General features: G+C 32.7%; 1 protein-coding gene and 1 long non-coding RNA gene across 12 annotated transcripts; both read left to right on the top strand.

Annotated features, from left to right (window-relative positions):
- Positions 1-235: 235 nt before the first annotated feature.
- Positions 236-8,041, top strand: LOC129290792 (uncharacterized). 10 transcript variants are annotated; one of them, XR_008588562.1, is made up of 6 exons: positions 236-545; positions 878-1,755; positions 1,838-3,948; positions 4,503-4,595; positions 6,413-6,582; positions 6,805-8,041. It is a non-coding gene; the product is annotated as an uncharacterized LOC129290792 (long non-coding RNA). The 10 variants fall into 10 exon arrangements; XR_008588560.1 differs by lacking the exons at positions 6,413-6,582; positions 6,805-8,041 and adding an exon at positions 5,289-5,684 and having other exon boundaries at positions 241-545; positions 1,838-1,953; positions 2,133-2,168; positions 2,313-4,595; XR_008588556.1 differs by having other exon boundaries at positions 237-545; positions 1,838-4,595.
- Positions 8,042-19,632: 11,591 nt separating this feature from the next.
- LOC129291140 (shaggy-related protein kinase theta) lies at positions 19,633-24,850 on the top strand. Of its 2 annotated transcripts, XM_054928338.1 has the most exons (13): positions 19,636-19,934; positions 21,012-21,263; positions 21,517-21,609; positions 21,866-21,925; positions 22,054-22,326; positions 22,469-22,543; positions 22,952-23,008; positions 23,083-23,223; positions 23,439-23,489; positions 23,607-23,702; positions 23,799-23,882; positions 24,044-24,146; positions 24,394-24,850. In XM_054928338.1, exons 1-13 carry the CDS (start codon positions 19,872-19,874, stop codon positions 24,453-24,455), a joined length of 1,410 nt encoding a protein of 469 aa, XP_054784313.1. In that variant the 5' UTR covers positions 19,636-19,871; the 3' UTR covers positions 24,456-24,850. The 2 variants fall into 2 exon arrangements, with proteins under 2 accessions (XP_054784314.1, XP_054784313.1); XM_054928339.1 differs by lacking the exon at positions 23,083-23,223 and having other exon boundaries at positions 19,633-19,934.
- Positions 24,851-25,137: the final 287 nt, after the last annotated feature.

Raw genomic sequence — 25,137 nt, 5'->3', positions numbered from 1 at the left:
TCCCTAAATTTAAATATTTATACTAAAAAATATTAAAAATATAATGTAAGGCTCACTAATAATCAATTAATAATAAAAAAATAACAAGCTAATGAAAAAAAATCTTTAAAATTAAAAAATATAATTAATTTATAATTAAATTTAGGTTTATTTGTAACCCTTCAATTCAAATTCAAACAAAAAATGTTGCTCCCCCTGAAATCGACGCTTCTCCTGTTTTTCTCATGTTTCCACCCTAAACTCCAAATTCTCTTCCGTTCGCTGCTGCTAGTGTGACGTCATCGGAATATGCTTCTCTCGTGTCCGTCGCGGTCGTGGGCGTTTATTGCAATGGCTTTTCAAGTTTCAAGCGTCATTGTCGTTCTCGGCCAAAGTCCGTCGTCTTCGATGCTGGTGGTGTCGTCCTCCTCTCCTCGACGGAATCCTCAAGCTTCATTGTCGGTCTCGTTCTTGTGCAAGTCCCCCGTTTATTGGCTTAAAGCGTTATCTTCCAAGTTCAACTCCTCGTGGTCTTCACGATTCTGTCAGAGTTCAACTCCATTCTGGTTTGCTCCCTCCCTCCCACGCACTCTCCCATATTTCACTGATTGTTTCTGCTGCATGTCACTCTTTGATAATAATAACGTTACTCTGCCTGATTGTTGTTTCGATAATAGCAGCTCCATTTTGTTGCTCTTGAATTTCAGTCTCTTATAAGCTGTTACAAAGATTTTATTCCCTGCAATTTGTGTTGGAACATGGATCTCTTCATTTTTAGAATTTTACAAAATACTTGCGTGCGTGTTTTATGAGAATAGGTTGTTCTAGGAGAATAATATTACTTTTTTGTTTAGTTTAGCTTCATGTGGTGACAACAAAAGCTTCTCTTTTTCTTTAGATTGCAGATTATTGCTGATCAGAAGTTGCAAACTTAAATGCGTCAACAGTTTTGCTGAAAGATTCAATTAATATGCTTCTAAACATATGTTTATTTTCGTGTTTCTAGCTGGAATTTTGTGGCACATTAGTGTTAATTAGATTTGATGGACAGCCTAGATTAACCCACAGAGAAGAACCTGTGTTATCATTCGCAGAGTAGAGAAATTGCATTCCCTGTGTTCATATTCCACCTCCGGCCAACCAACTAGGTAACTGGCCTCTGATTGTGGCTGTTCCTCTTCAGTCCTTGCTTTCTTCAGATTCTCTAATTTCTGATTTCTTTTCGTTGTTTTACTTTTCTCAAGTAATGGACTTCTCAAAATACTGGAAGTCCTTCTTCCTAGTTTCTATATCTTTTTCGTCCCCTGTTCTGATTCCCTATTCTCCACGGCCCACCTTGGGTCCCCTCATCTTCAATCCCATCTCTCAATCTCTAACCCATGTTTTCTCTTCCTCTTATCTCTTGCCCACTCTTCTTCATATCCCCCAACTCTCTCTTTCTCGATTTCTCGTAATCTCTTGTCCTGGCTCCTGTTCTTCCCTCCACTGCGTCCTCCATCACTCCCCTTTGTGGTCCCCAATTCCAAAATAATATCACCTCTGTCCTTCATTACAATCGGCTTGAGTTACTCAAGTATGGCAATAGTGTTATTGTCTTCTTTCCAATTGGGGTGAACTCCGAGAAAGTAGGGTTTTTGATTGCCCATGTTGAAGGTTCAAGTTTACACCTTTAGCTGGATGGTAACGGTGATGTTTTTCGAGCTACAAGTGGAGCACGTTGCAACATATCAAGGATTTTAGTTACCCCAATTGATGATGAGGATGGTGATAATTTAGGTGAGTCTTCTTCTACCATTGGGTATTTGTTGGCTTCCACATGCAATTCTGGCCATTGATTTTCTGTACAATATAATTCAAGTTTGGAGAGACCTAGTGTATTCTACATGGGCGGAAAAATTGTTAAGACTAGCTCTGTTGTCCATACTTGTTGGAGTTCGCACATACATGAAGAAAGCCTTGTTTTGCTTGAAAGTGGTGAGCTGTTCTTGTTTGATTTGGAGTATTAAATGAAAAATTCTAGTTCAAATGGCAATTTTAAGGGAACTAGTTTGAAAGTACCGTGGCATGATTCAAATTGTTCTGATGACAAAGTTCGGTCAAGTTGTGAATTTAGTTGGCATCCAACAATTTTGATTTGGCATGTTCTGATGCAGGTTTTTTTAGTTGATTTAAGTGCAGATAAATGCATTGTAAGTTGTCTTTTGAAGGTTGATGTTTTGCATACGCATACACTGGCTCAGAGTGAAAGATTTCTAGCCCTTTCCAGGGCAAGTCCTGACGGCTTCTACTTCACTGTGGCCTCCACTAATTTCTTACTTCTATGTGATGTGCAGAAGCATATGATGCCAATTTTATGATCGACCCATGGTCTTGACAGACCTAGCTTCATGAATGTGTTAAACTTGTCTACGTTGAGATCAGATTCAAGAGAAGATACTTTCAAGTTAGCTTCCGAAGTTGGATTTTGCATTATATTGGGACCATTTTGGAGTGGTGAGTTCAATCTCTTCTGCTATGAAACTTCATTGCCATCTCAAAGAGGATCTCTTGCTTCAAAGCTTTCTAAGACTAACAAGACCCTTTATGCGTGGGAACTTCCATAGGAAATTGCGTTATCTGGTCGTGATTGTCATCGTGCGAGTTGTCTTTTAAAAGAAGAGTTGTCAAAGGTTGCTCTCCCTAATTGGATTGATTGGCAAATGAAGAAGGAGATAGTTTTGGGCTTTGGCATTATGATCATCGATTAGGCCTCCTTACTTTGTGAACAATATAAATATGATGGTTTTACATTGGAAGGGCTGATGTCATCTGGAAAGCTTGAATTGCAGGGATATGAAGCCTCCTGGATTCATGATAACAAATTAGAAAATTGCCATGTACAAAGGTTACATTTCGACAGATATTTATTGTTCACTGTAGGTGATGAGAAATATAATTATCGCAAAAGTGTTGTATTTCATAAATTGAACTATATCGATGCATATAGAAGAGGCAACCTTACTAAACTCTTTGTTAAAAAACTAAAAGGTCCTTGTATGGATGCTTAGGAGAAGGGACCTTTTGACGTGGATGTTCATGAGTTCTTGTGTGAGAAATTAAATGCTTGTGGGGTCGGCCCATTTAGATCTTCTCCTGCCATTATTGTGTTTTTCAAAGATGTGAAGCTATCAGCAAACCTCCAGGATGTTCCTCTGAGAGGATTGTCGGAGGAATTGCCTTTGGATATGTTACAATTGGCATTTTCAAAGCGTTCTGAATCTCTTGATGTTGACCAAAAGAAGGTACCTTTGGAGTTTTTAGCTATTACATCCTGTCCTGAATTGCCTCCATTTTTCTTAAGGAAATCATCCTCTTGCAGCAATAAAGGGCCTAATAAGGCACATTGTGATGGTGATATGGTGGGTCCAATTCTTCCTCTCCCTATTTTACTTGGGCTTCATGAAATTTATGATGGGTGTTCCGATTTGGAAGATGGTAAATTTTCTGTAGCAGAGATTGGTGCCAAATACAATTAACTTATGAAGGTGGCTGGTGAAATTTCAGTTTCTATTTCTGGTTTTGAGTTGTTTGGTAATCACGAAGTAACCCTTGCTGAAGATGCAGATGGAACTTGGGTTGATCCATCAAAACTAAAGCCTTTCTTGCTATACTGTCCAGCTTCATTCAAGTGCTCTGACACAAATCTTGTATATGGGAACTCTATCGAGATAAGATTCATGATACATTAATTTTTCACGTTTTGGAGGAAAAGACTGTTTCCAATGTAAGTCAGAGTCTGAGCTAGTAGGTCCCATATATTCGATGATCTTTGCTTAGTTGAGTTGGGGTTTAACGCTCCTACTGAAAAAAGGCATTTAATATATCAAAAAGGCGGTTATCTAAATGGCAAGAAGGCGTTGATTCATACAAAGAGCCTACCGTTCAGTCTGGATTTGTGAAGCCAGTTTGTAAGTGATGGTACTTTCTGAGGTAAATTTCTTACCCTTGTATGTTAAATTCCTGTTTCCACATAGGGAGGGGATTCTAACACCTAGAGAGCTAAGTTTGATTAAGAAACTAAAGAAAGAGTCAATGAGGAAACAAATCCCGCTGAGAGAGGCAGCACGCACATGGAGCAGCATCTTTGTGCGCCAGGAGATGCTGCTATAGGCACATCCAATGCATCTATGGTGGATAGAACAGAGAAGTCAGGTTATCATCAGCTTCCTAAAGAATTGAATCAAATGAAAATTAGAGATGAGAAAGGCAACAACGGCAACGAAAAGTTATTTATTGCCATTCATTTTCCCATATATTTTCAATTTCAATGTTCATGTTTAATTATTACTTTTTTACTTTATTAATCATTAATGTAAAAGCTATTCTAAATAATCTGTATTCATTTTAATGTTAGCAACTTTAATTACAATGCCCTTATATTTTAGTTTTAGACCAGTTTAATTTGTTGTTGAGTTGTTTGAACCTGAACGGTCTTTGCTCAATGCAATTAGCTTTGTGTTTGGTAATAATTTTGCTATATGCAGGATATAGAGCCAACTATTGTGAATGGTAATGGAACTGAAACAGGGCAGGTAATTACTACAGCAATTGGTGGTCGTGATGGACAACCAAGGCAGGTACCTTCTCATTACTCATATGTCTGGATAAAGGGTTTCCAGCTTTTTAACTTCCTAGTGTAGTTTATGAGTGATGTATGCGATGCTGTAATTGTGAAAGTGATGGACCCATAGCTAATGAGTCATCATCCAATTGGCCAAGCCCAAGACATGTGGAGTGCGTAAGGACTATGAGAGAGGGAGAGACAGAAAGGACTATTTGCTGTATATAGTTGGGGACTGACATTTCAGCGAGCAGGCAGAAAGTGGGTATTGTGAGGGAGGGTGCCTGGTCCCTTGAACACCAGGTTGGGGTGGAGGAAGTTCATCTTTCGTTGTCATTTTCCTTTATCCTTTATGCTTTGAGAGTATAATCCATTTGTAGGCCTTATTAGAGTGTGAGCTTAGTTTTTTGTCACTTTCAGTAGCTTATTTCCATTGTTAGTCTGTTTATAGCTTGCAAGTGAGTTGTAATAGACTTCTATTACTGTTTTATTGAGCTATATATTCAATAGAAGGATATTTTAGTTTCATTTGTGTCTGGGCTCCATCAAAAAGATGATGAGTTCTTGAAATCTGATCATGTTGAAATAGTTCATGGGTTGTTCCTGAAACTGGTCTAACTGGCATCATCATATGGACTCGCACTGTCATTTTTTCCTTTTTGGTTTTGGATTTCTGTATTCTGCAGCTGATGTTTGGCTCTGGCACTAGGGAAAGAAGGACAACTGTAGAAGGCATGGCTGTAACAAATGAGCAAAAGGGGGAATGGCTCAGTTCCAGGACTGAACAAAATAGAGATTTTTAGTGACTAAATATTGAAGCAGAGCGAAATGGAAATGTATATCATCGTGTCATAACTCATAACAGAGTAGGCTTTGTTTTAGGTTAGAGAGAGAGAGAGAGAGGGATGGAATGGATTGAAAGGAATCGAGTTTAATTAAAACTAGAATCAAGGAGCTAAAATAGGCAGCCTTGGGATTCAGTCTGGTTTCTGGTCAATGAACATTTGACTACCAAGGATGGTAGGGTTGACTGGGAAAGACTTAATTTTTCTGAAGATTTTGTATTTGAATTTTATAACTGGAGAAATTATGTTGATAGTTTTAATAGTATTGAATATCTTTTTTTTTTTTTGGCCAAAATAGTATTGAATATCAATTGTTTCCGGGAAAAAACCATGTGACCGCTTCGTCGGATTTGGATTTCCTCCTTGTCTAGAGGATGAGGAAGCATGTTCGTTATTAAGATATGGATCAGTTACATTTAATTTGGCACTTGAAATTTAAATTTCCGTTCCCAATTTTTAAGTGATAACTTCAATTCATTTAAAAATTTAACAATTAAAAAATGTATGTATTCTGTTAAAAAAATCATACTTTTTTTTACAATTTGCCTTTATTGAAATTAAAACTAAAAATAACAAAAATTGTTGAAGGAAAATAAAATTTTGACTGTTCAATTTTGATTTAGAGGGTCAAGAAATTGTTGTCTTCGTCTTTGGGATGATATATTTATTTTTGGGTTAAAAATTATTTTTATTTTTGAAATATTTGCTTGAGATCTGCAGGCGTCTGAAATATTCAATTAGAATTTGTGAGTGTCCTAAGGTATTCACTTAGGCCCTGTTTAGTTGGAGGGAGAGGAGGGCCCCCCTCCCCTCCAAAACCTCCCTCCCAATTTTGGGAGATCTCTTCCTCCCCCTCTCCTCCCCTTCAAGGTTTTAGGATGGGTGGTGTCTAATGACAAGTCAAAGGCAGAGCTAGTGGGTCCAAAGATACCTGATGATCTTTGCTTAGTTGAGTTGGGGTCTAATGCTCCTGCTAAAAAATTTAAAGGTGTATCGAAGAGGAAGCTATCTAGATGGCAAGAAGGTGTTGATTCATACAAAAGAGCTTACCGTTCAGCCTGGATTTGTGAAGCCAGTCGGTAAATGAGTCCTTAGCACAATATTTACTTATGACAAAACCTGTCGGTGTAGCTGCTCTTAAGCGAACACATTTTAAAGGTCAGATTTCTTCAACCTTATTTATGCATGTGTTAGATATCCAAAATTTTATAATTTTTATATTAGTAAAAGTGCAAAACTATTTATAAAGTTTTCTCCGCAAAGCATCCAGTATCTTTTAAGTATAGAAAGATGCAACACCACCCATAAGCTAGCTTTAAGTGGGGCATCTATCTCTAACCTGTTGAAGATAACTGATGTTGACCACTAATCTACATTTAGGCAAACGGTTGACCACTTTTTGCTAAGGTGCACTAGAAAATTTGCACGTCTTTCTCCAAATCCTTCACTCCTCGAAGAAAGAGTTCGGACGACGCAATTTTTTCCAGAACAGTGAAGACCTGACAGGATCCGTGATTTCCAGCTCATCCAACCCGATCATATTTTGAATTCTCCGGCGTGAGTCGTCGGAAAGAACAGTAGTGTCTGCATTCCCTTGTCACTCATGGTCCGTAGCATGCAGGAGACGAGGCAACGAAATTTCTCAGCTGGCTCTGTTCTTCAGCGAATCTCCTTTCGGAAGTTTGAAATCGGCGACGGTAATCTGCTCCTAGTGACTCAGTTGCGCCAGAAAATTTCAACAGCAAGGAGAAGCTTTGATCTGCTGCGTCTAAAGCCAAGTACAGAAAGAGCTTGGCCATTCCTCTCAGGTTACGTTGTTGCTTCCATATTCGAGTTCGAAGTTGCAGATCGGCCACCTGCTTTCCAGATCTGGAGAGCAATTAGCCGAGAGTCCTGAAAGGGATCAGAGCGGGTGAGTTGATCAGTTGAGATTACTTCAAGGAGAACAGAGAGATCAGATTTGGGAGACCAGCGATGTGTCTTTTGCATGGTATCTGATCTTGTTTCATTCTTCTTTTTCAATCTTGGGGATTTCGTCTCCTGCATGCTAAGAAGCTTGGATTCATCGCTTGAATGGTTTCAACCTGTTTCTGCTCTTATTGGCTTCTGATTTTGATTATTGGTTCTAACCTTTGGTAGTTATTCTGTTCTCAAGGCTGTGGATTGGTTTTTATTTGGCAGCAGACTCTTCTTGCTGCGTGTTGCTAATTTTTTGGAAGAATTTGTTGGGACTGCCAGATGGTGAAAGGGAAGCGATGAAGAAGAAATCGTGAGAGGAGTGAAGGATTTAGAGAAAGATGACAGTTTTGCAAATTTTTTATTCAACCTCAACAACAAAAAACGGTCAAACCGTTTGCTTAGATGTAGATTAACGGTCAACTTCAGTTATCTTTGACGAGTTGGAGACGGGTGCACCTGTTAAAATTAGTTCATGGATATTGGTGTACCTTTCTTCACTCAAGTCCTAAGTGCTCTTAAAAAAAAAAAACTTTGTAAACATGTTTGTACCTTTCTCCTTTTTATATTTAGTGATGGATTGATTAGTACAGAGAAAACAATTTGAATATCACCATATACTCATGTATATTTTCGATTCTTGAATTTTAGTTGAGGGATCAAATTTGCAAATGCCTGAGTTCTCATTTATGCACTTTTTTTCTTTAGCAAAAGATGGGGCTCAAGGCCGAGAAGAACAAGTCAAAAACAAACAGCTAAGACCCTGACCTATAGTGTGACATCATGATTACGTTAGAAGAAAGTTTGATGGGATGTTGCCTATAAGGATACCAGAGCTGGAGAAAAACTGCAAGAATAATTTGTGATCACAAGGTACCTATAAAGTTTAAAGAGAAGTAAGATTAATCATATTATATAGTGATGAATGTTATATTTTAAAGGAATAATAAGAATATAAAATTAAAATAATAGAGATGGAGATGTTGAGATGAATTTGTTATACATGAAAAGATAAATTCTATAATAAATATATGCCAAAAAAAAAGGGTATGACATCTATTAAGGAGAATATGGTAAGAAAATTATTTGAGATAATATTGACATGTATAGAAAAAGTAGTGAAAGGCACTCATGAAAAAAGGAGAATATATAATTTTGAGTCTTATAAAAAAGGTAGAGGAAGAATAATGAAAACATCTTGGGAAATTGTTGAACAAGATGTTTTGGTTAATAATCTATCCAATGATTTAATTGTCAATAGAATGGAATAGTGTTGTGTAATTCATGCAGCAGCCATAACAGAATGGAATAAAGGATGTTTTTGTTGTTGTATGTCCATCCTCATTTTGATGGAGGAAGCCGCAGGAATCAGGAAGAACAAAAGACCTTGGAAAGCTAGATTTATTTTTGATAAAAAACATAAAACCACTGAAATTAAAAAATATTAAGATTCAATTGATGAATATGGATCGTGTCTGTTGGAATGCCTCTCCGTTCTAATCCTTGGCGCGCTGAATCGATTTTGATAGTCTTGATCAATCCTTGAATATATTACTACTCAGCACTATGTAATTTAGGTTGATAAATTTTGTGTTCTCGAGGATTGGAAGGCCAGAAAAGAAGGCAATGTTACTTAGCACATAGTAACTTTTTTCTGCGTGGTTAATTTGATGTTTCATGCAATGCGATAGTGATTCTTTTTTTTTTTTTTTTGGGTAATAAAGATGCCCTAGTGATTTTTCTGTTGTATTTCCCCCTTTCTTCACAGACACTTTACAAAGTAATAAACAGATTTGGCCCACAAGATCTCAATCATGTGGGATAATCATTCAGTTTTTGGCCGGTGCAATGTTCATTTTGCGATTAAAGTCACGACAAAAGCATACTTTTACAACCTTCCTTTAAATTATTTCATCTATTTTATTTATAATTTAAAAATAAAACAAAATGTAGGATGTGAATTTTGAAAAGTAAGACTAAAAAGGATAAAAATGTGGGATTTCTCATATGATAGAACAAAAAATAAATATTCATTTTATGAAAAATATGACTCTTCAATTAATTTAGATTATATACACTTGTATAAAATATCTTCTTATTTTTGATAAAAAAAAAGTGCAGCTAGATAATTTAAGTTGATTGATTGCTTAAAATGACTCATGATTATAATTAATTTCTAGTGCAGCACATTATTTTCTGTCAAAAGGGAGAAACTAAATTCATGCTCATGTTTTTAATTTAATTTAGTGTAAAGGTGGCCCCAGAAGTCAAAAAGAGATCCCCTGACTTTAGATTGATCTGATTAATTAAATTTGACATAAATGATTAAGTTTTCTCGACAAGCGGAGAAAACTCTGAATTATGGTTGGTGGTTGTGCTCAGCAGCACAATACCCTATTTCTTGCATTTTCTGAGATTTCAGACGACCAGTTCTGATGCCTTTGAATTATGACTTTTGAATTATTATTATACTAAAAGGACTGTGATTATCTGATGAAGAAAATAGCCCCACATAATAATTGAGAATACAATGAAGCATGTTGAACTTCAATTTTAGCAAACTTATACTATTATTTAAGAAATTTTAAAAAAATTAATTTTATAATTCTCAACTTTTAACTCACTTATAACTCAATCCTTTAATTATAACTCGCTGCAACTCAGTCTTTCAATTACGACTTACTGAAACTCAATCTTTCAACTTGTAAATCACTTATAATTTGATCCTTATTTTTAATTTTTTTTAAAAATTTCTGATCAAATAAGAGGGATAAAAGAAATACACATATATTATTCTAAAATATCCTCCTCTTATTTTTTAATATGAGATTTAAGTTAATATGAAAAAGAGAATTGATAAAAGTTGAGGGATTAAATTATAAGTGAGTCAAAAGTTAAGGGATTGAATCATAGGCGAGTCATAGTTGAGGGATTAAGTCACAGTAAATTATAATTAAGGAATTAAGTTATAAGTAAATTAAAAGTTGAAAGATTGAAAGATTAATTTTTTCAAGGAATTTTTATAATCAAGTTTACTTCTAAATTTTTTCAAGTTCAAAAATTATGTTTGCTTTAATTCAATTATGATTATTAATTAAAATACTGGGCAAATATAGCTAGCCTTGGAGTTCTAATGAATTTGGGTCAAGATTCATGTAGTTTTATCATCATCATCATCATCATCATCATATCATGGAGCCTGTCATTAAAAGTACAGTGAATTTTAGTTAAGATTCATTAATATGACATGTCATAGTTTTTTTTTGTGTATTGCACCTGATATTTTTGGCCTCCTTGACTTAAGCTAAATAAATTTAACGGGATTTGATTAATCTAAATTGAACCATTACAGGACCTTTTCAGATGACAAGTTCTCCACCAAGTATTTAATGCGGTTTCATTTTCAAAACTTTTAACCAAGTGGTGGACATGATATATTATTGATGTGGTGGTGATATATTATGTTATGTTAGGCAATGAAAGAGATTTTAATCAATGTTCCCTACAATTTCAGTATTTGATTCTTCAATGAAAAAATTTACTAGAGCCTCCTTGACAGAGGTTAACCACAAACATAGAGACTAAAAATATGTTCTCCCTAAAATTGTCATTTATATAAACAATAAATACTAAAAAATTAGAGCCAAACCAAATTATAAAAGGAAAAATGATAATAAAATTCCTCTAAAATATATAAATGACGATTTGATTTCTTAAAATATCATAATTCTTCTAAAATTTTTAAGGACTTTTATTTTATCAATGAATTTATATAAATTATCAAATTGCCCTCGTTGAAGATAAATGATTCACAAATTTTATTTAAATATTCATAACTTTTCTTCTTATATTCGCAACAATACAATAGTAAATAAAAAATTTAACATGCAAAGTTATGATTCGCTATTGCATTGTTGCGAATATAAGAAAAAAAGTTATGAATATTTAAATAAATTTGTGAATCATTTATTTTCAACAAAAATAACTTGGTAATTTATATAAATTTATTAATGACAAAAAAGTTCTTAAAGACTTGAGAAAAATTATGGCATTTTGAGGGATCAAATTGTTATTTATATAGTTTAGAAAAATTTTATTGACATTTTCTCATTATAAAATAATTTTGTTCGTTAACCAATGAACAATGGATCTAATTATAAGTGAGCCCGAAGAAATTGTCCTAAACTCGTCTGGCAAACAACAAAACGGGGACAAATTTGCTTATTTTGATTAAAGAATTTAAGGGCCCTGAGGGTAAATATAAAAGAAATCACGCGCAGAATTCTTCGAGAAATATGATTTTTATATTTATTTAGTACAACCCAATTATTTTCCCTTATCATTTTTATCAAGCACAAACGTAAATATAATATAATAATCTCATATTTTAATTAATCCAATTCGCTATAAGTTTATTGATTTTGTTCGGGATTATCATGATAGTGATCCATTGATCATATGATTTATTTTTGCCACAGATTCATATATTTAAATTAACATCAATATATAATATTAGACTTCTATTTATATCTTATTTATATATGTTTGTCATAGAACCTGTAAACTTTATATCACTTTTTAAATATCTATGATACTAAGGTTGCATTGAGTACATCAATTTATTTTCCATACCGTATAAAATTTTTAATTATTTTTAAATAACAAAGTAGTAACATATTGTGACTAATTGTAACCATCATAAAATGTAGGCTTCCCGGGCAACGTTTGGAGGAGTAAATGCTAGTCGCTTATAAATAACAAAAACGGTTGGAGTAATTTGGTAGCAAAATATTCCTTTGATGTTTTTGTAGATTTTGGGTTTCAAATAAATTATAATGTGGTCAGAAAATATTCCAAAATTATATCACCATACATCTCGTTTTTACCTCTATATTCGCAAAAAGTCATTGAGGTCAAACAACATCGATCGTTTCTTTATTTTTATTTATGTTTTTTTAAATTATCGTTAGACAATGCTTTTTCAAAAGTATTAAAAAAACCATATTGTTGGTGACGAGAAAAGTCATCCAAAAGAGAGAAAAAAATAATTCATTTCTCAGACTTTCGGGCTCAAGTTTCCTGCCTTTTACACCATCGCTTCATATTTTATTTGTGAACAACATTTTGAAAGTTTGACCACTTATTAAGATATCATAATTTGAAACTACTTTTGATTGATTACAAATAGAAAATTTTGAAGCACCAAAAAAGATGCTGAAGGGAGAAAGTTGGCGGATCCAGATCATGTACAGTGAGTTTTCGTGCAGTGGGCAATTGAGACTGTTTTTTACCCAATGTTATCAGAATCCAACCGGATCATCAGTCCAACCTTTTCAACCGGGAACCGGTCTCAAGTTCTGTCTGGTCATCACAAAAAATCAAAAATTTCAAGAACCGACACAACTAGCCACAAATCAGTAAAATCGGCCAAAACTAGGCAAAAACTGGTTGAACCAGTTATATTATTTTTTAATTTTTTTATTTTTAATTTATATTTTAAAATTATAATTTATACATATTTATATCTAATAAGCATTATGAAATAAAAAATGTATGAAATATGTATAAATTATGTATATGTGTATATATTTTAAAGTTATAAATTATGAAACAATTGTATATGTTTTGGATGAAAATAATGTAATATTGATGGATGTTATATTTTTTATTGTATATTATTTTGTTTGAAATTTAAACATTTATTTTTGTTACTATATATTATTATTTCTTTCTATTTAAATATATAATATTTAAAATATATCAATTTATTTATGACCGGTTGGACCACGGTTCAAACCGCGGTCCGACCATTGAACCGTGAACCAGTATCTCAACCGATTTAATGACTGGTTCGGTTTTCATAACATTGATTTTACCTAATGGCTAAGAAGAAAGAGGTGCATAAAAAACTTTTCACTTATAAAGTAAACAATTATGTTTATCAAAATTTAATTTTTTATTTTTTATTTATTAAAATAAAAGGTTTATAAAAATTACAAATTTTTTTGATAAATTTGTTAATCACCAATTTGTACAGTCAAATTGAAAATTATTTTTAAAAATTTTTTATAAATTAATTATTTAAATATATTCTTGAAATTTCATATATAATATTAAATTTTTAATAATTTTTATTTGACAAACACAATATGAAAAATATAGATGATATCAGGGCGGTTTCCAAAAATATTTTTTGAAAAATTACAAATTTAAAATCTAAATATTCAAACTATATTTGAATAATTAATTTATAAAAATTATCAAAATTTGATTGTATGCTTTGCAAATAAGAAGTTTTTTTTTGTACGCCTCTCTCCTTTTAGTCATTGGATGAAATACACGGTCATGATTACTCACCTTCCAACTGCTACACAAAAACTCACTGCACATGATCCAGATCCGAAAGTTGGCATATGCAGTGCCTGAAAATGAACGTTGCCAGAGCATTTTGCTGCCTGAATGATAGTGTAGGAATCATTACATCTTTGGGTTCTTTACAAGTGACCATGCATAATAAAAAATAAAATAAAATATTTTCTTTAAAAAAATATATACTTTTTGAATAGCAATGCATATATTTGATTTAAAATTTTTTTTTTTGAATGATTGTACAAGAATTACTAGAAGTGATATTACGCGGCAACGTGATATCTACTTATTTTAACTTGATAGCAAAGATAATAATATTAACTAACTATTCATATTAGTTTCCCAAATTGTTTACAATATATTGATATATACACATATTTTGTTACTAAAATTTAAAGAGACAGCTGATCATAAAAAATAAAAATAAAAATAAAGAGAAGGCATTAGTTTTAAATTCTATTTAATTAATAGAGAGTGTGTGAGAGGAAAAGTATAAAATTAAAAGAAATTTTAAAGAAATAAATTTATTTATTTAGTTTTTTAAAAAGTATAAAGTAAGAAAGATTGCTTTATAACTAAAAAATGGAGGAAATGACAAAACACAACTCAACTTTTTTGCCACAAAATATACCTTAACTATTCCTTATTAACCTTCTAACTTTTTTATATATATCTGTCATTTGTATTTGATCTTTTATTAAAAAAAACTTCTAACTTTTCTATAATATATTGAATTGACATGAGGATATACACCCTCCATTTAAATTTGTAAGATATTTTTAATTAAATTTTATCCATTAATAAAGTAGTTATTTATTTTTAAACCAACGCTGTCTTTCTATATTTACTCCCTATGTAATAAAGTGTTTTACTTTAAAATAAATATAAAGTGATTATTCGATAAGGACACTTTTGAAAAAAAAGTGATTACACACTAAAATACTAAAAATGTTTTATGTTTTTTAACATTTAATCTCTTAAAAAAATGGAGTAGTATATTATTGTCCTTAAAATTTAAGGATTGTGCTTTAATTCAATAAAAAAAGGGAAACTCGTCCAAGAATTTATTTGTTAAGAAGGACTTGAGATATTGGATTCTTTGCTCACATTAAATGGAAGCAAGAAAAGACTAAAATGCCTTTGCCAAAATGCTCTCCCTCTCCGTCCTCTCTAGCTCCCGTGCGATCATTCTGGTTCTGTGGTCTTGACAACAACGATGAGTAAGGGGTGTGATTCCAATAGCAACGACAACAAAGGATCTCAAAACATTGTCAACGACATAGAAGTACACCACCAATCTTATGGCAACAACGGACAATTCACCCACCCCTCCCTCTTATCTCATTGGTTTTTTACTTGGATTGTGCTCCTTGCATTATGTTGTTTGCAGTTGTTGCCTACTTCATTCTTCTCAGTTAGCTACTTTGGTGAAGAAGGCGGTCAACTACCTCTATAATCGGAGAATTGGAGGATGACTTAGGGAAAGGGTGGGTCATTACCTCTATAATGGGCTCTTGTAGTTGTCATCTTCAATATCCTTGGCACTTTGTGAGCAAAGGTTTGCTTTTTTACCCCTCGATACCTTTAATTATCTTTTAAGTTAGAATTTTATGTTTAATGATTTTGAGTAAATTAATTATGAAAATTGTTGGATTTAGATCCTTGTTTGTTTTGAAGATTGGGGTACTTGTGAAAGTTCATCAATTTTCATTGTTCTATTACTCTTTGACTTCTATTTAAAATTTTGCATTGAAATATATCTATTCTGATATGTTTAAGCTTAAATCTTTAGTTATAACAAATCCTCTAGCTTAGAGTCACATAAGGGGTTTCCTAGTGTTTCTTCCTTTTTGTACTTCCAGCATGATGGATTAGTTTGCTTTGCTTTGTCTTCATTAGATAGAATATTGAAGTTCTCCTTACATGACATGCTATGCTATCACATTTTTGCTTTTTCATTGTAAGTTCTTCGACTTGTTTTACAATATCAAGTTTGCAGTCAAAGGGTGAAAAATTTAAAGACTTGCTTGCCCTTTTTATATATGCTTCTAAATTAAATTACATATTGGATACAAGCAAGATATTTTAAATCTATACATGTGTGTATACAAGCAAGATGCAATCAAAATGAGTATATAACTATTATTTTAAATTTTTCATAATTTACTAAGATTGTAAGCTAGGTATGACTTTAACTTTAACAATAAATTTTCTCAAGCTAGTTATCTCCAGCTTGAGATATAAACTAGCTTGATCAATTTCAATTTTGTCATTCATCATAGCTCTCTTTATAATATTTCCAATGCATTTGGCATGACAGGACTTGGAGAAGATAGAAGCATTGCAAATTGTAAAGATTTAAGAGACAAGAATAAAGTGGTAGAAGAAGGTAGCAGTATTGGAGAAGAAGGAGATTAGGATGAATAGGTTAGGAGTATTGTTATGATGGATCTTTTGCAAATATTCATGTCCATGAAATTGTTTTTATTTGTAAAGCATACATGATTATGTGTATGCACATTTAAGGATATCGAATTTCACCTTTTGTAACTCTTATTTACTTGCATATTCAATTTCCTGCTTCAGGTGTTATTTTGCTTATAAGTAAATATTTGTTGGTATTCAATTATTTTGCTGCATGGAATGCAAAGTAGATTTATTTTAAACTCAATGAAAGTGTAAAACATTAACCATGCATTATGTTAATGTGAAGGAATAAAATTGTTTGGTATATGAGTTATTTAGAGATTTTCTTTCATTTCTAGCACTTAGTTTTTAGAATATCAAAACATATTTTCTTGAAAAATGATCAAATTTTTAGAATATGCATTTGCTTTTTCAAAATATCTTTTGTTTTTTTCATGAAAAATGAGTAAATTTTTAAAATATCCATATTCATTTTCAAAATATTAATTTGCATTTTTGGAATATTTATATGCATTTTTATAATATTCATTTGCGTTTTTGGAATATGCATTTGTGATATCCTAAAAACACAATATTGATGCCATATTCAAACCCTAAATTCTAATCCATATTTGAATATGCATTTTAGATATTCTAAAACTGTAATTTTTCTTCTATTTATTCGAATAATCATTTTGAATATTCAAATATCACTTTAAGAAATTACAAATAGGCTTTTATTTATTTGAATATGCAAAAGTGTTATTCGAAGATATGAAAAAAATTTGCATTTTGTTGAAGGTCAGTTGCAAATCAAGGAACAAATATTGCATATGCTTCAAAAGATATCTATAAGAAAAATTAATGAGTGATATTCAAATATGCAAAAATGTTATTCCAATATGTGAAAAAAATTGGCCTTTTGTTGAAGATCAGCCTTATATCGAGAAAAAAAAATTGTATATGATTCCAAAAGTATACATGAGAGAAATCAATGAATGATATTTGAATATGCAAAAGTGTTATTCGAATATGTGGAAGAAATTTGCATTTTATTGAAGATCGATCGCATATTGAGGAAGAAAGATTATATATGCTTTCAAAAATATCCATAATAAAAATAAATGAGTGATATTCAAATATGTAAAAATGTTATTCAAATATGTAAAAAAAATTTATATTTCATTAAATATTGGTCTCATATTGAGGAAGAAAGATTGCATATGGTTTCAAAAATATCCATAAAGAAAATTAATGAGTGATATTTGAATTTAAAAAATGTTATTTGAAAATAGAAAAAATTTGCATTTCATTGAAGATCGATCGCATATTGAGAAGGAAAGATTGCATATGCTTTTAAAAATATTCATAAAAAAAATTAACAAGTGATATTCAAATATGCAAAAGTGTTATTTGAATATGTAAAAGAAATTTACATTTCATTGAAGATCGATCGTATATTAAGGAAGAAAGATTACATATGCTTTCAAAAATATCCATAAGGAAAATTAATGAGTGATATAAAAATTTACAAAAATGTTATTCAAATAAATGAAAGTTTTTTTACATATAATTGAAGTTCAAATGCATATAGTGGAAGAAATGCTACATATGACTGAAGATTCTAGCTTCTAGTATTCAAAAATGCTGCTAAGTCAAAAATCTTTAAAATGTCAAAAGATGTTGTTTGAATAAATGAAAGTTTTATTGTATATAATGGAATTTCAAATGCATATAGTAAAAAAATCGCTACATATGATTGAAAACCTTGCATTGGGCTTTCTTTGACATACTAACACCACAATATTAAAAATCAGACCAGTCATTAAACTTGTCAAGCCAACAAGTTATAGGTTAGTGATTCAATCAAAATTGAACTGGGAGTCAACTCGGAGGACAAATTGGTTATGATCAAAATAATACAATTTAAATAAAAAGACATTAATCATGAAAACATTCAATCAAATCCAAGATTAATATCTAATATAAGATACAAATACAATAACAATTATAGAATTACAACCATCCAAAAATCTAACAATAATAAAATACAACTTTCTAAATATTCATTCTTATAATTACAATTTACAATCTTTCAATAATTAAAAAGTCTAAAATTAATAATCACTAACACTAAAATTATCAACAATGACAATCATAATTCATAAATGCTAAGCAATAATTAAACAAATGAACAATAGTAAATAATGAAATATTAAAACAATTAAGGCCTTCTATTCGAAGTTTGAACTTACAATTAAGGCCCTCTCTTTGAAGTTCGAACCATCAATAGTGAAATTTGGTTTAACTGCCTTGCCCTTCATTGCTTGGCTTTTTTTTATTTTCAAACTAAATTTTTAATTTTTATTTAGTTTTTATAATTTTTTAAAAAATTAACTCGATTGACCCAACAACTTGGCCGTGTTATCCCGGGTTGACCTCAGGTCACATTGGGTTAATGGCCGTTCGATTTAGGTGAAAACCTAGATCGGAAAAGAGATTGGGTCACTGGTTCTTGGGCTGAATTGGCCGATCAAGTTTGAATTTTAATATAATGACTGACACTGAAGAACCTTGTGTTAAAAGTTGATATGAAATTATTGGTAGTGAAGGACTTTGCATGAAATATTAACAATAAAGGATCTTGTTTCACTTTTTTTTTTTTTAAGAAGGGCACTTATACTCTCTCTGTCCCAAATTATAAGAGACTTTTAGGAAAAATTCAGCGTTTCAAAATATAAGACATTTTGATAAAAATATGATTTTATTAATAATGCTTTTCTAATATTACCCTTGCTTTTCTAATATTACCCTTATCATATATTTTCTTTTTTCAATTTTTTTTGTCAATGAAGTATTAAATGAAGAGTATTTTTAAAAGTTTATATTTTTGTCTTGAAAAAATAAGGTTGTAAAGTATATTTAATGAATTTCATTAATATATAAAATTTTATTTAAAAATATTTTATAATTTAAGATGGAGAGAGTATCATTTAGCTCTCAACAATTAATGTTAGTAAATGACTTCTTTTTTCAAAAGTTTTTAACTTCTTTTTAGCAATTTGGTGGTGAAGTTTTATGGTTATTTTTCCTAAAAAAAAATAAATATGATATGTTAGATGTGCAATTTAACTGCCGCGGAGAATGGGGAAACGGGAAACCACAATGTTGGCATATTCGTGCAGTATAAAATTAAAATGGCATCTTTGTCTGAAAATCCCATTTTCCGTAAATGGATGATCCACCTGAGGATCTTTCCGTAACTTTGCTTCACCAAACCCAAACTCAACTTTATCTCCGAAGTAGAAGATCTGACCCGTCCAGTTTTCTCTATAGAAGGACGAGCGATCACGATTTCATGTTTGACTGACGTACAATGAGGCCGGAATGATTAATCGTGATTGAAGTTTGACCATAGAAAATTGAAGCCCGAATTAAAATATTTCCTTTTTTGAAAAAACAACAAAAGGCCACCTGGAAGCTCTCCCCCGAGAAGAAGAGAGAGAAACAGGGAGGTCATAAGATTGTGTGCTTGGCTCCATTTTCTATCCCATTTTCTGTTTTGATAGCTGGGAACTGGGGACGGTGGAAGGGAGAGAAAATTGAATTTCTCTCTCTTCTGTGCGTTTAGTTTTTGAATTTTCCCGGTACACGGTTTGAGGGATTCATTAGGGTTTGGGCTGGGTCGTATTGTGTCGTTGGTGGAATCCGAAACCATGAATATGATGCGACGGCTGAAGAGCATTGCTTCTGGGCGAACTTCCATTTCGTCAGATCCTGTAAGACAGACAATTTTCCTTGAATGTTTATATTTTTTATCATTGTAAGGGAGCTCCGTGCTTGTCTGGTTGCTGGAAAAAGGAAGAAACTAGATGCGGAAGGAACGAATATATTTCCGATCTGGATTGAAATGAATTTTTGAATGTTGTGGGAGTTTGTCTATTATGCCAACCCAGAGGAAACTTGTTACAGGGATGAGTTTTTTATTTTATTTAATGTTTTGTTTTTGTTTTTTTTAACAAATAATCTTGTCTAGAAGATTTCAAATTTGCTGATTAATGTCCTTGAGTTGTTGCGCATGAAATTCAATTGCTTATATCATTTTCGTACCTTGGATCTTTTTTTTTTTAATTTAACCTTTCATCGTTTTTGGCGCATGTGATCGCCTTTTTTAAAAGGAGCTGTTCTGTTCATCAGGTTTTGTGTTACGCCCGTGGTTTTAACCTGATTATAGTGTTTACAGTGTTTTTAAGAAGGAAAGAAAAGTGCAGTCAGCCATATCATGTTTCAATTCCTTGGTGGTATTCCATATTTGTTTGGATTCTTGTTTATTTCACTTCTAATGGAATTATTTGAATATTTGTCATTTCTGGTGTTCTGTTTATGGAAAAGACATGATAGAGCTATAACCTTCTATAAGAGGGGATTGTTGGATTTAATTCTTTCTTTCCTTACTGGAGTAATTATTGATCACGTGTTCAAGCTTTGGCTGCTGTCTACCCGACTTGCTACATAATGCATCTTTGTCTTCTGAGCCTGTTGATTAACCAGATATGGCTTGGCTTAGCTTCACTTACAAAATGCCTTGCGTTGTTCTAAGTAATCAAGGCGCCTAAAGTTAGGTTATGTTGTTTGGTGGTGCACAGTTTGCACCCTTTGGTGAGCAAATCGTGTTTTTAGTTATAGGCAATTGTATTTGTCATTACATAATTTAGGCATGGTAAGAACTAAATGAATTAAAATTGGCTAAGTAATGAGGTTAGTGGAATTTATTATACATCGTTACTTTTTTTTATCTCTATTTAATACGACTAATGTTTCTTACTTTTTTATGTTAAATTCCTGTTTCCACATAGGGAGGGGATTCTAATACCAAGAGAGCTAAGTTTGATCAAGAAACTGAAGGAAGAGTCAATGAGGAAACAAATCCTGTTGAGAGAGGCAGCACACACGTTGAGCAGCATGGTTGTGCGCCAGGAGATACTACTGTAGGATCATCCAATGTATCTTTGGTGGATAGAACAGAGAAATCAGGTTATGACCAGCTTCCTAAAGAATTGAATGAAATGAAAATTAGAGATGAGAAGGGCAACAACCGCAATGAAAAGGTATTTATTGCTATTCATTTTCCCATATTTTTTCACTTTGAATGTATATGTTTAATCTTTACTTTTTTACCTTATTAATCATTAATGTAAAAGATGTTCCAAATAATTTGTATTTATTTTAATTTTAGCAGCTTTAATTAAAATACCCTTATATTTTAGACAAGTTTAATTTGTTGTTTAGTTGTATGAACCTGAATGGTCTTTGCTCAATGCAATTAGTTTTTGTGTTTGGCAATAATTTTGCTCTATGCAGGATATGGAGCCAAGTATTGTCAATGGCAATGGAACTGAAACAGGGCAGGTAATTACTACAGCAATTGGTGGTCGTGATGGACAACCAAAGCAGGTATTTTCTCATTACACGAATGTTTCATTGGTTTGATTAGTTGAACTTTTCTTCCCTGCTTCTGGAGTCTTATTTTGATGCATTAATTTTTAACTTCCTTTTTTGAGTTTGCTTGAACTTTTGAGTGTTTGTAGCGAAGTAGCACAAGTTGACATTAGAAATGATCAGTGCCTGATGGGGTACAGAAATTAGATGAAATAGGGACTCGCAACAAAAATTAGATGTTTTACTAATTTATTCTTTGTGTGGCTTTCAGACCATATCATACATGGCAGAACGTGTGGTTGGTACTGGTTCCTTTGGTGTTGTTTTCCAGGTAATTATATGAAAATTTTCATGTATTTCTACGATCAAGTTGTATGACATTGAAGTATTGATATTTTGCTCTATTATATGTGCTTGTCTGTATAGCAATTTGTTTAACAGAAAACATCTTTTTTGTAGGCTAGGTGCCTTGAAACTGGTGAAACGGTTGCCATAAAGAAGGTTTTGCAAGACAAGAGATACAAGAACAGGGAACTACAGGTTATGCGCATACTTGACCATCCCAATGTTATTCAACTAAAGCACTGTTTCTTTTCAACCACTGAAAAAGATGAGTTGTACCTGAACCTGGTTTTGGAGTATGTACCAGAAACCGTCTACAGAGTTTCAAAGCACTATATCAGAATGCATCAACATATGCCTATTATTTATATACAACTGTATACATACCAGGTAAGTCTAGAAACTGGGAGATTATTTGTACTCTTGGGTGGGTTTGAGTTTCCATGATTATCCATGCTAGAATTGTAGTTATTATCCTATATTTATTTACTTCTGTTCTTATATTGACTGGTTTGCCACTTCTTTCTTGTAGATATGCCGTGCATTAAACTATCTACATCATGTACTTGGCGTCTGCCACCGTGACATCAAACCACAGAATTTATTGGTAAGATTTTATGCATTCATTTTGGTAAGATTTTATGCATTCATTTCCTACTATGGTTTCCCAGTATTTGCACCAGGATTTTGTTCCATGCAAATTCCTGAAATGAGTATTATGGATCTGGTTATTTAAGACGTTTCCTTTGATCAGAGCTTCTCTGAAATTTATGAGATTCTTAATGAATTTATTTGATGATTTCCATGGTATTGAGCCTAGAAGAAGGGCATCAGACAAAATGATATTATATTTCCGTATTGTTGTTTCTGAAAAATGCGTTGTATGAGTAGATTCTTATGTTTGTTGTGATGTTAATTGCGATTTTTTGATATAGATTATTTTAACACGTTATATCCCTGGAAAGTCATTTCTTTGACGTCAAAGCATATTAAATTGACTTGTGATCTTATACAGGTTAATCCTCATTCTCATCAGCTAAAGATATGTGATTTTGGGAGTGCAAAGATGCTGGTATGTTTCTTTTTGTTAAAATTCATTAGTCTTTTACTAGTCCATTCTTAAAGCTTGTTAAATTGAACTTCTAGGTGCCTGGTGAACCCAACATATCATATATATGTTCACGTTATTATAGAGCACCTGAACTCATATTTGGGGCAACTGAATACACAAATGCTATTGATATGTGGTCTGTTGGTTGTGTTTTGGCTGAGCTCCTTCTTGGACAGGTGAGCATATGCAACACTGTATGTAAATTGTCTTCCATTGTTGGTTTTCAATGCATGCAAAATCTTGGCCACGGTGCTTGCTGCGTGAAGTAGATATAATAGATTTATTGTGGAAGTAATTTTTTGTCATTTTGGCCATTTCTAGCTCAACACGATTTAGGCCTTAAGATTAGAAGTCACAATCTGACGTCCTGTCTGTGTAATATTATTTGCAGCCTATGTTCCCTGGGGAGAGTGGAGTTGATCAGTTGGTGGAAATCATTAAGGTACAGTCATGTTCTATAGTTTCCTTCTCGTCTTTTCTCATACAAGCATTTTCTTGTTGTAAGCTTTTTATTCTATCGGCTTTTGTGACTCAGTCAATGTTATATTATGTGCTATAGATATTGGGGACACCAACCAGGGAAGAAATAAAGTGCATGAATCCAAATTACTCTGAATTTAAGTTTCCTCAGATTAAAGCACACCCATGGCACAAGGTTAGTTGTTCTTCACAATGCCAACCCCACCAAAAGCAGCATTCAGTTCATGATTAACGGATGTGTCAGATAACTCACTGAATTGGTAACTTCCAGGTTTTCCACAAGAGAATGCCTTCAGAAGCGGTTGATCTTGTATCAAGGCTGCTCCAGTATTCACCAAATCTGCGGTGCACTGCTGTAAGGAAGTTAATTCGCTGTTGGGGAAAAAATTCAATATTCATACATGTCTGAAATTTATGTAACATCAATGTTCTACGCAACCACATAGTTTTAAGTTTTGGAAGGAAAATAGTAAGTTCTGTTTGGTTAGTCTGATCTCAGTTATTTCTCATTTACAGTTGGAAGCATGTGCACACCCCTTTTTCAATGATCTGAGAGACCCAAATGTGTGCTTGCCGAATGGGCGGCCGCTGCCTCCTTTGTTTGACTTTACAGCACAAGGTAAACGGATTATTTCCCCCTCTTTGAGCAAGCCCTATAATCTTGGTTTCCGAATTTGTTAATATACAAATCTTTAGTTCATCTGGCATTCCTTGTTCATTTGTCAAAAGAACTCATTTGTAACAAATTGGTTATTTTCAAGGATTAAAGTCATGTACTTACTCGTAAAAGTCGGGGAAATTTTTTTGCTAACTCCTGTGTTAAATGTTGGTTTTGTTGCTTGTGCTCACTTGAAAAAACAATGCAGAGTTGGCTGGTGCACCTGCTGAGTTGCGTCATCGACTCATTCCCGAACACGCAAGGAGTTGATTTGATTATCAAGAATCATGAATACAAAAGTAGGGAAGAGTGTAAATGGGTTTTTGGATGAATAGATATACCCATAGCAATAAATGCTCTACTGCTTCCTGCCATAGTAGGTCAGATCTCTGTTGTCCTGCCTGCAGAATCGCATGACTGCACATCTCATACAAGGAACCTTAACAACTTGCAAGCACTGTTCAAGGACCATGTAAAGACCTCCGGTGGGGAGAAACTGAGGAGGATTAAGTGGGGACTGCTGTCTGGATATAGGGTTTCCAGCTTTTAACTTCCTAGTGTAGTTTATGAATATGATGTATGCTATGCTATGCTGCAATTCTGAAAGATGATGAGTTCTTGAAATATTGTGATATGTTTAATTAGTTCATGGATTGTTCCTGAAACTGGACTATAACTGTGATCGTAGCATTGTTATCTTTTCCTTTTTGGGTTTGGATTTACAGGCTACTGAAAAGTGAAAATTGGACTCATTATTGCACCGGTGGGGACAATGATCTAAGAATTAGTGGTTTACTAGGATCAAGCTGGTCAGGATTAAAATAGTATCTTTTAAAAAATAAAAAAAATCATTAATAAAAATATTAATCCTTCACTATGTAAATAACCTGTATAATATTTATTAAAGTATATGCACTGCTTATTTATTTATGATTTTATGTTAATGTTTTAA

The sequence above is a fragment of the Prosopis cineraria genome, unplaced genomic scaffold, assembly GCF_029017545.1.
Source record: "Prosopis cineraria cultivar Desert tree isolate PC_DT_omini unplaced genomic scaffold, ASM2901754v1 PC13, whole genome shotgun sequence".
In the NCBI taxonomy this organism is placed as follows: Eukaryota; Viridiplantae; Streptophyta; class Magnoliopsida; order Fabales; family Fabaceae; genus Prosopis; species Prosopis cineraria.
The sequence above is the reverse complement of the archived record's forward strand: the minus strand, read 5'-3'. Positions and strand labels throughout refer to the sequence as shown.

What these genes read in the sequence shown, in the direction of transcription:
- LOC129291140 (XM_054928338.1), top strand. Translation starts at nt 19,872, where the DNA reads ATGAATATGATGCGACGGCTGAAGAGCATTGCTTCTGGGCGAACTTCC. An exon ending in TCAAACCACAGAATTTATTG is followed by an intron (nt 22,544 to 22,951) that starts GTAAGATTTTAT and finishes GATCTTATACAG; the next exon opens with GTTAATCCTCATTCTCATCA. An exon ending in CAAATCTGCGGTGCACTGCT is followed by an intron (nt 23,883 to 24,043) that starts GTAAGGAAGTTA and finishes TCTCATTTACAG; the next exon opens with TTGGAAGCATGTGCACACCC.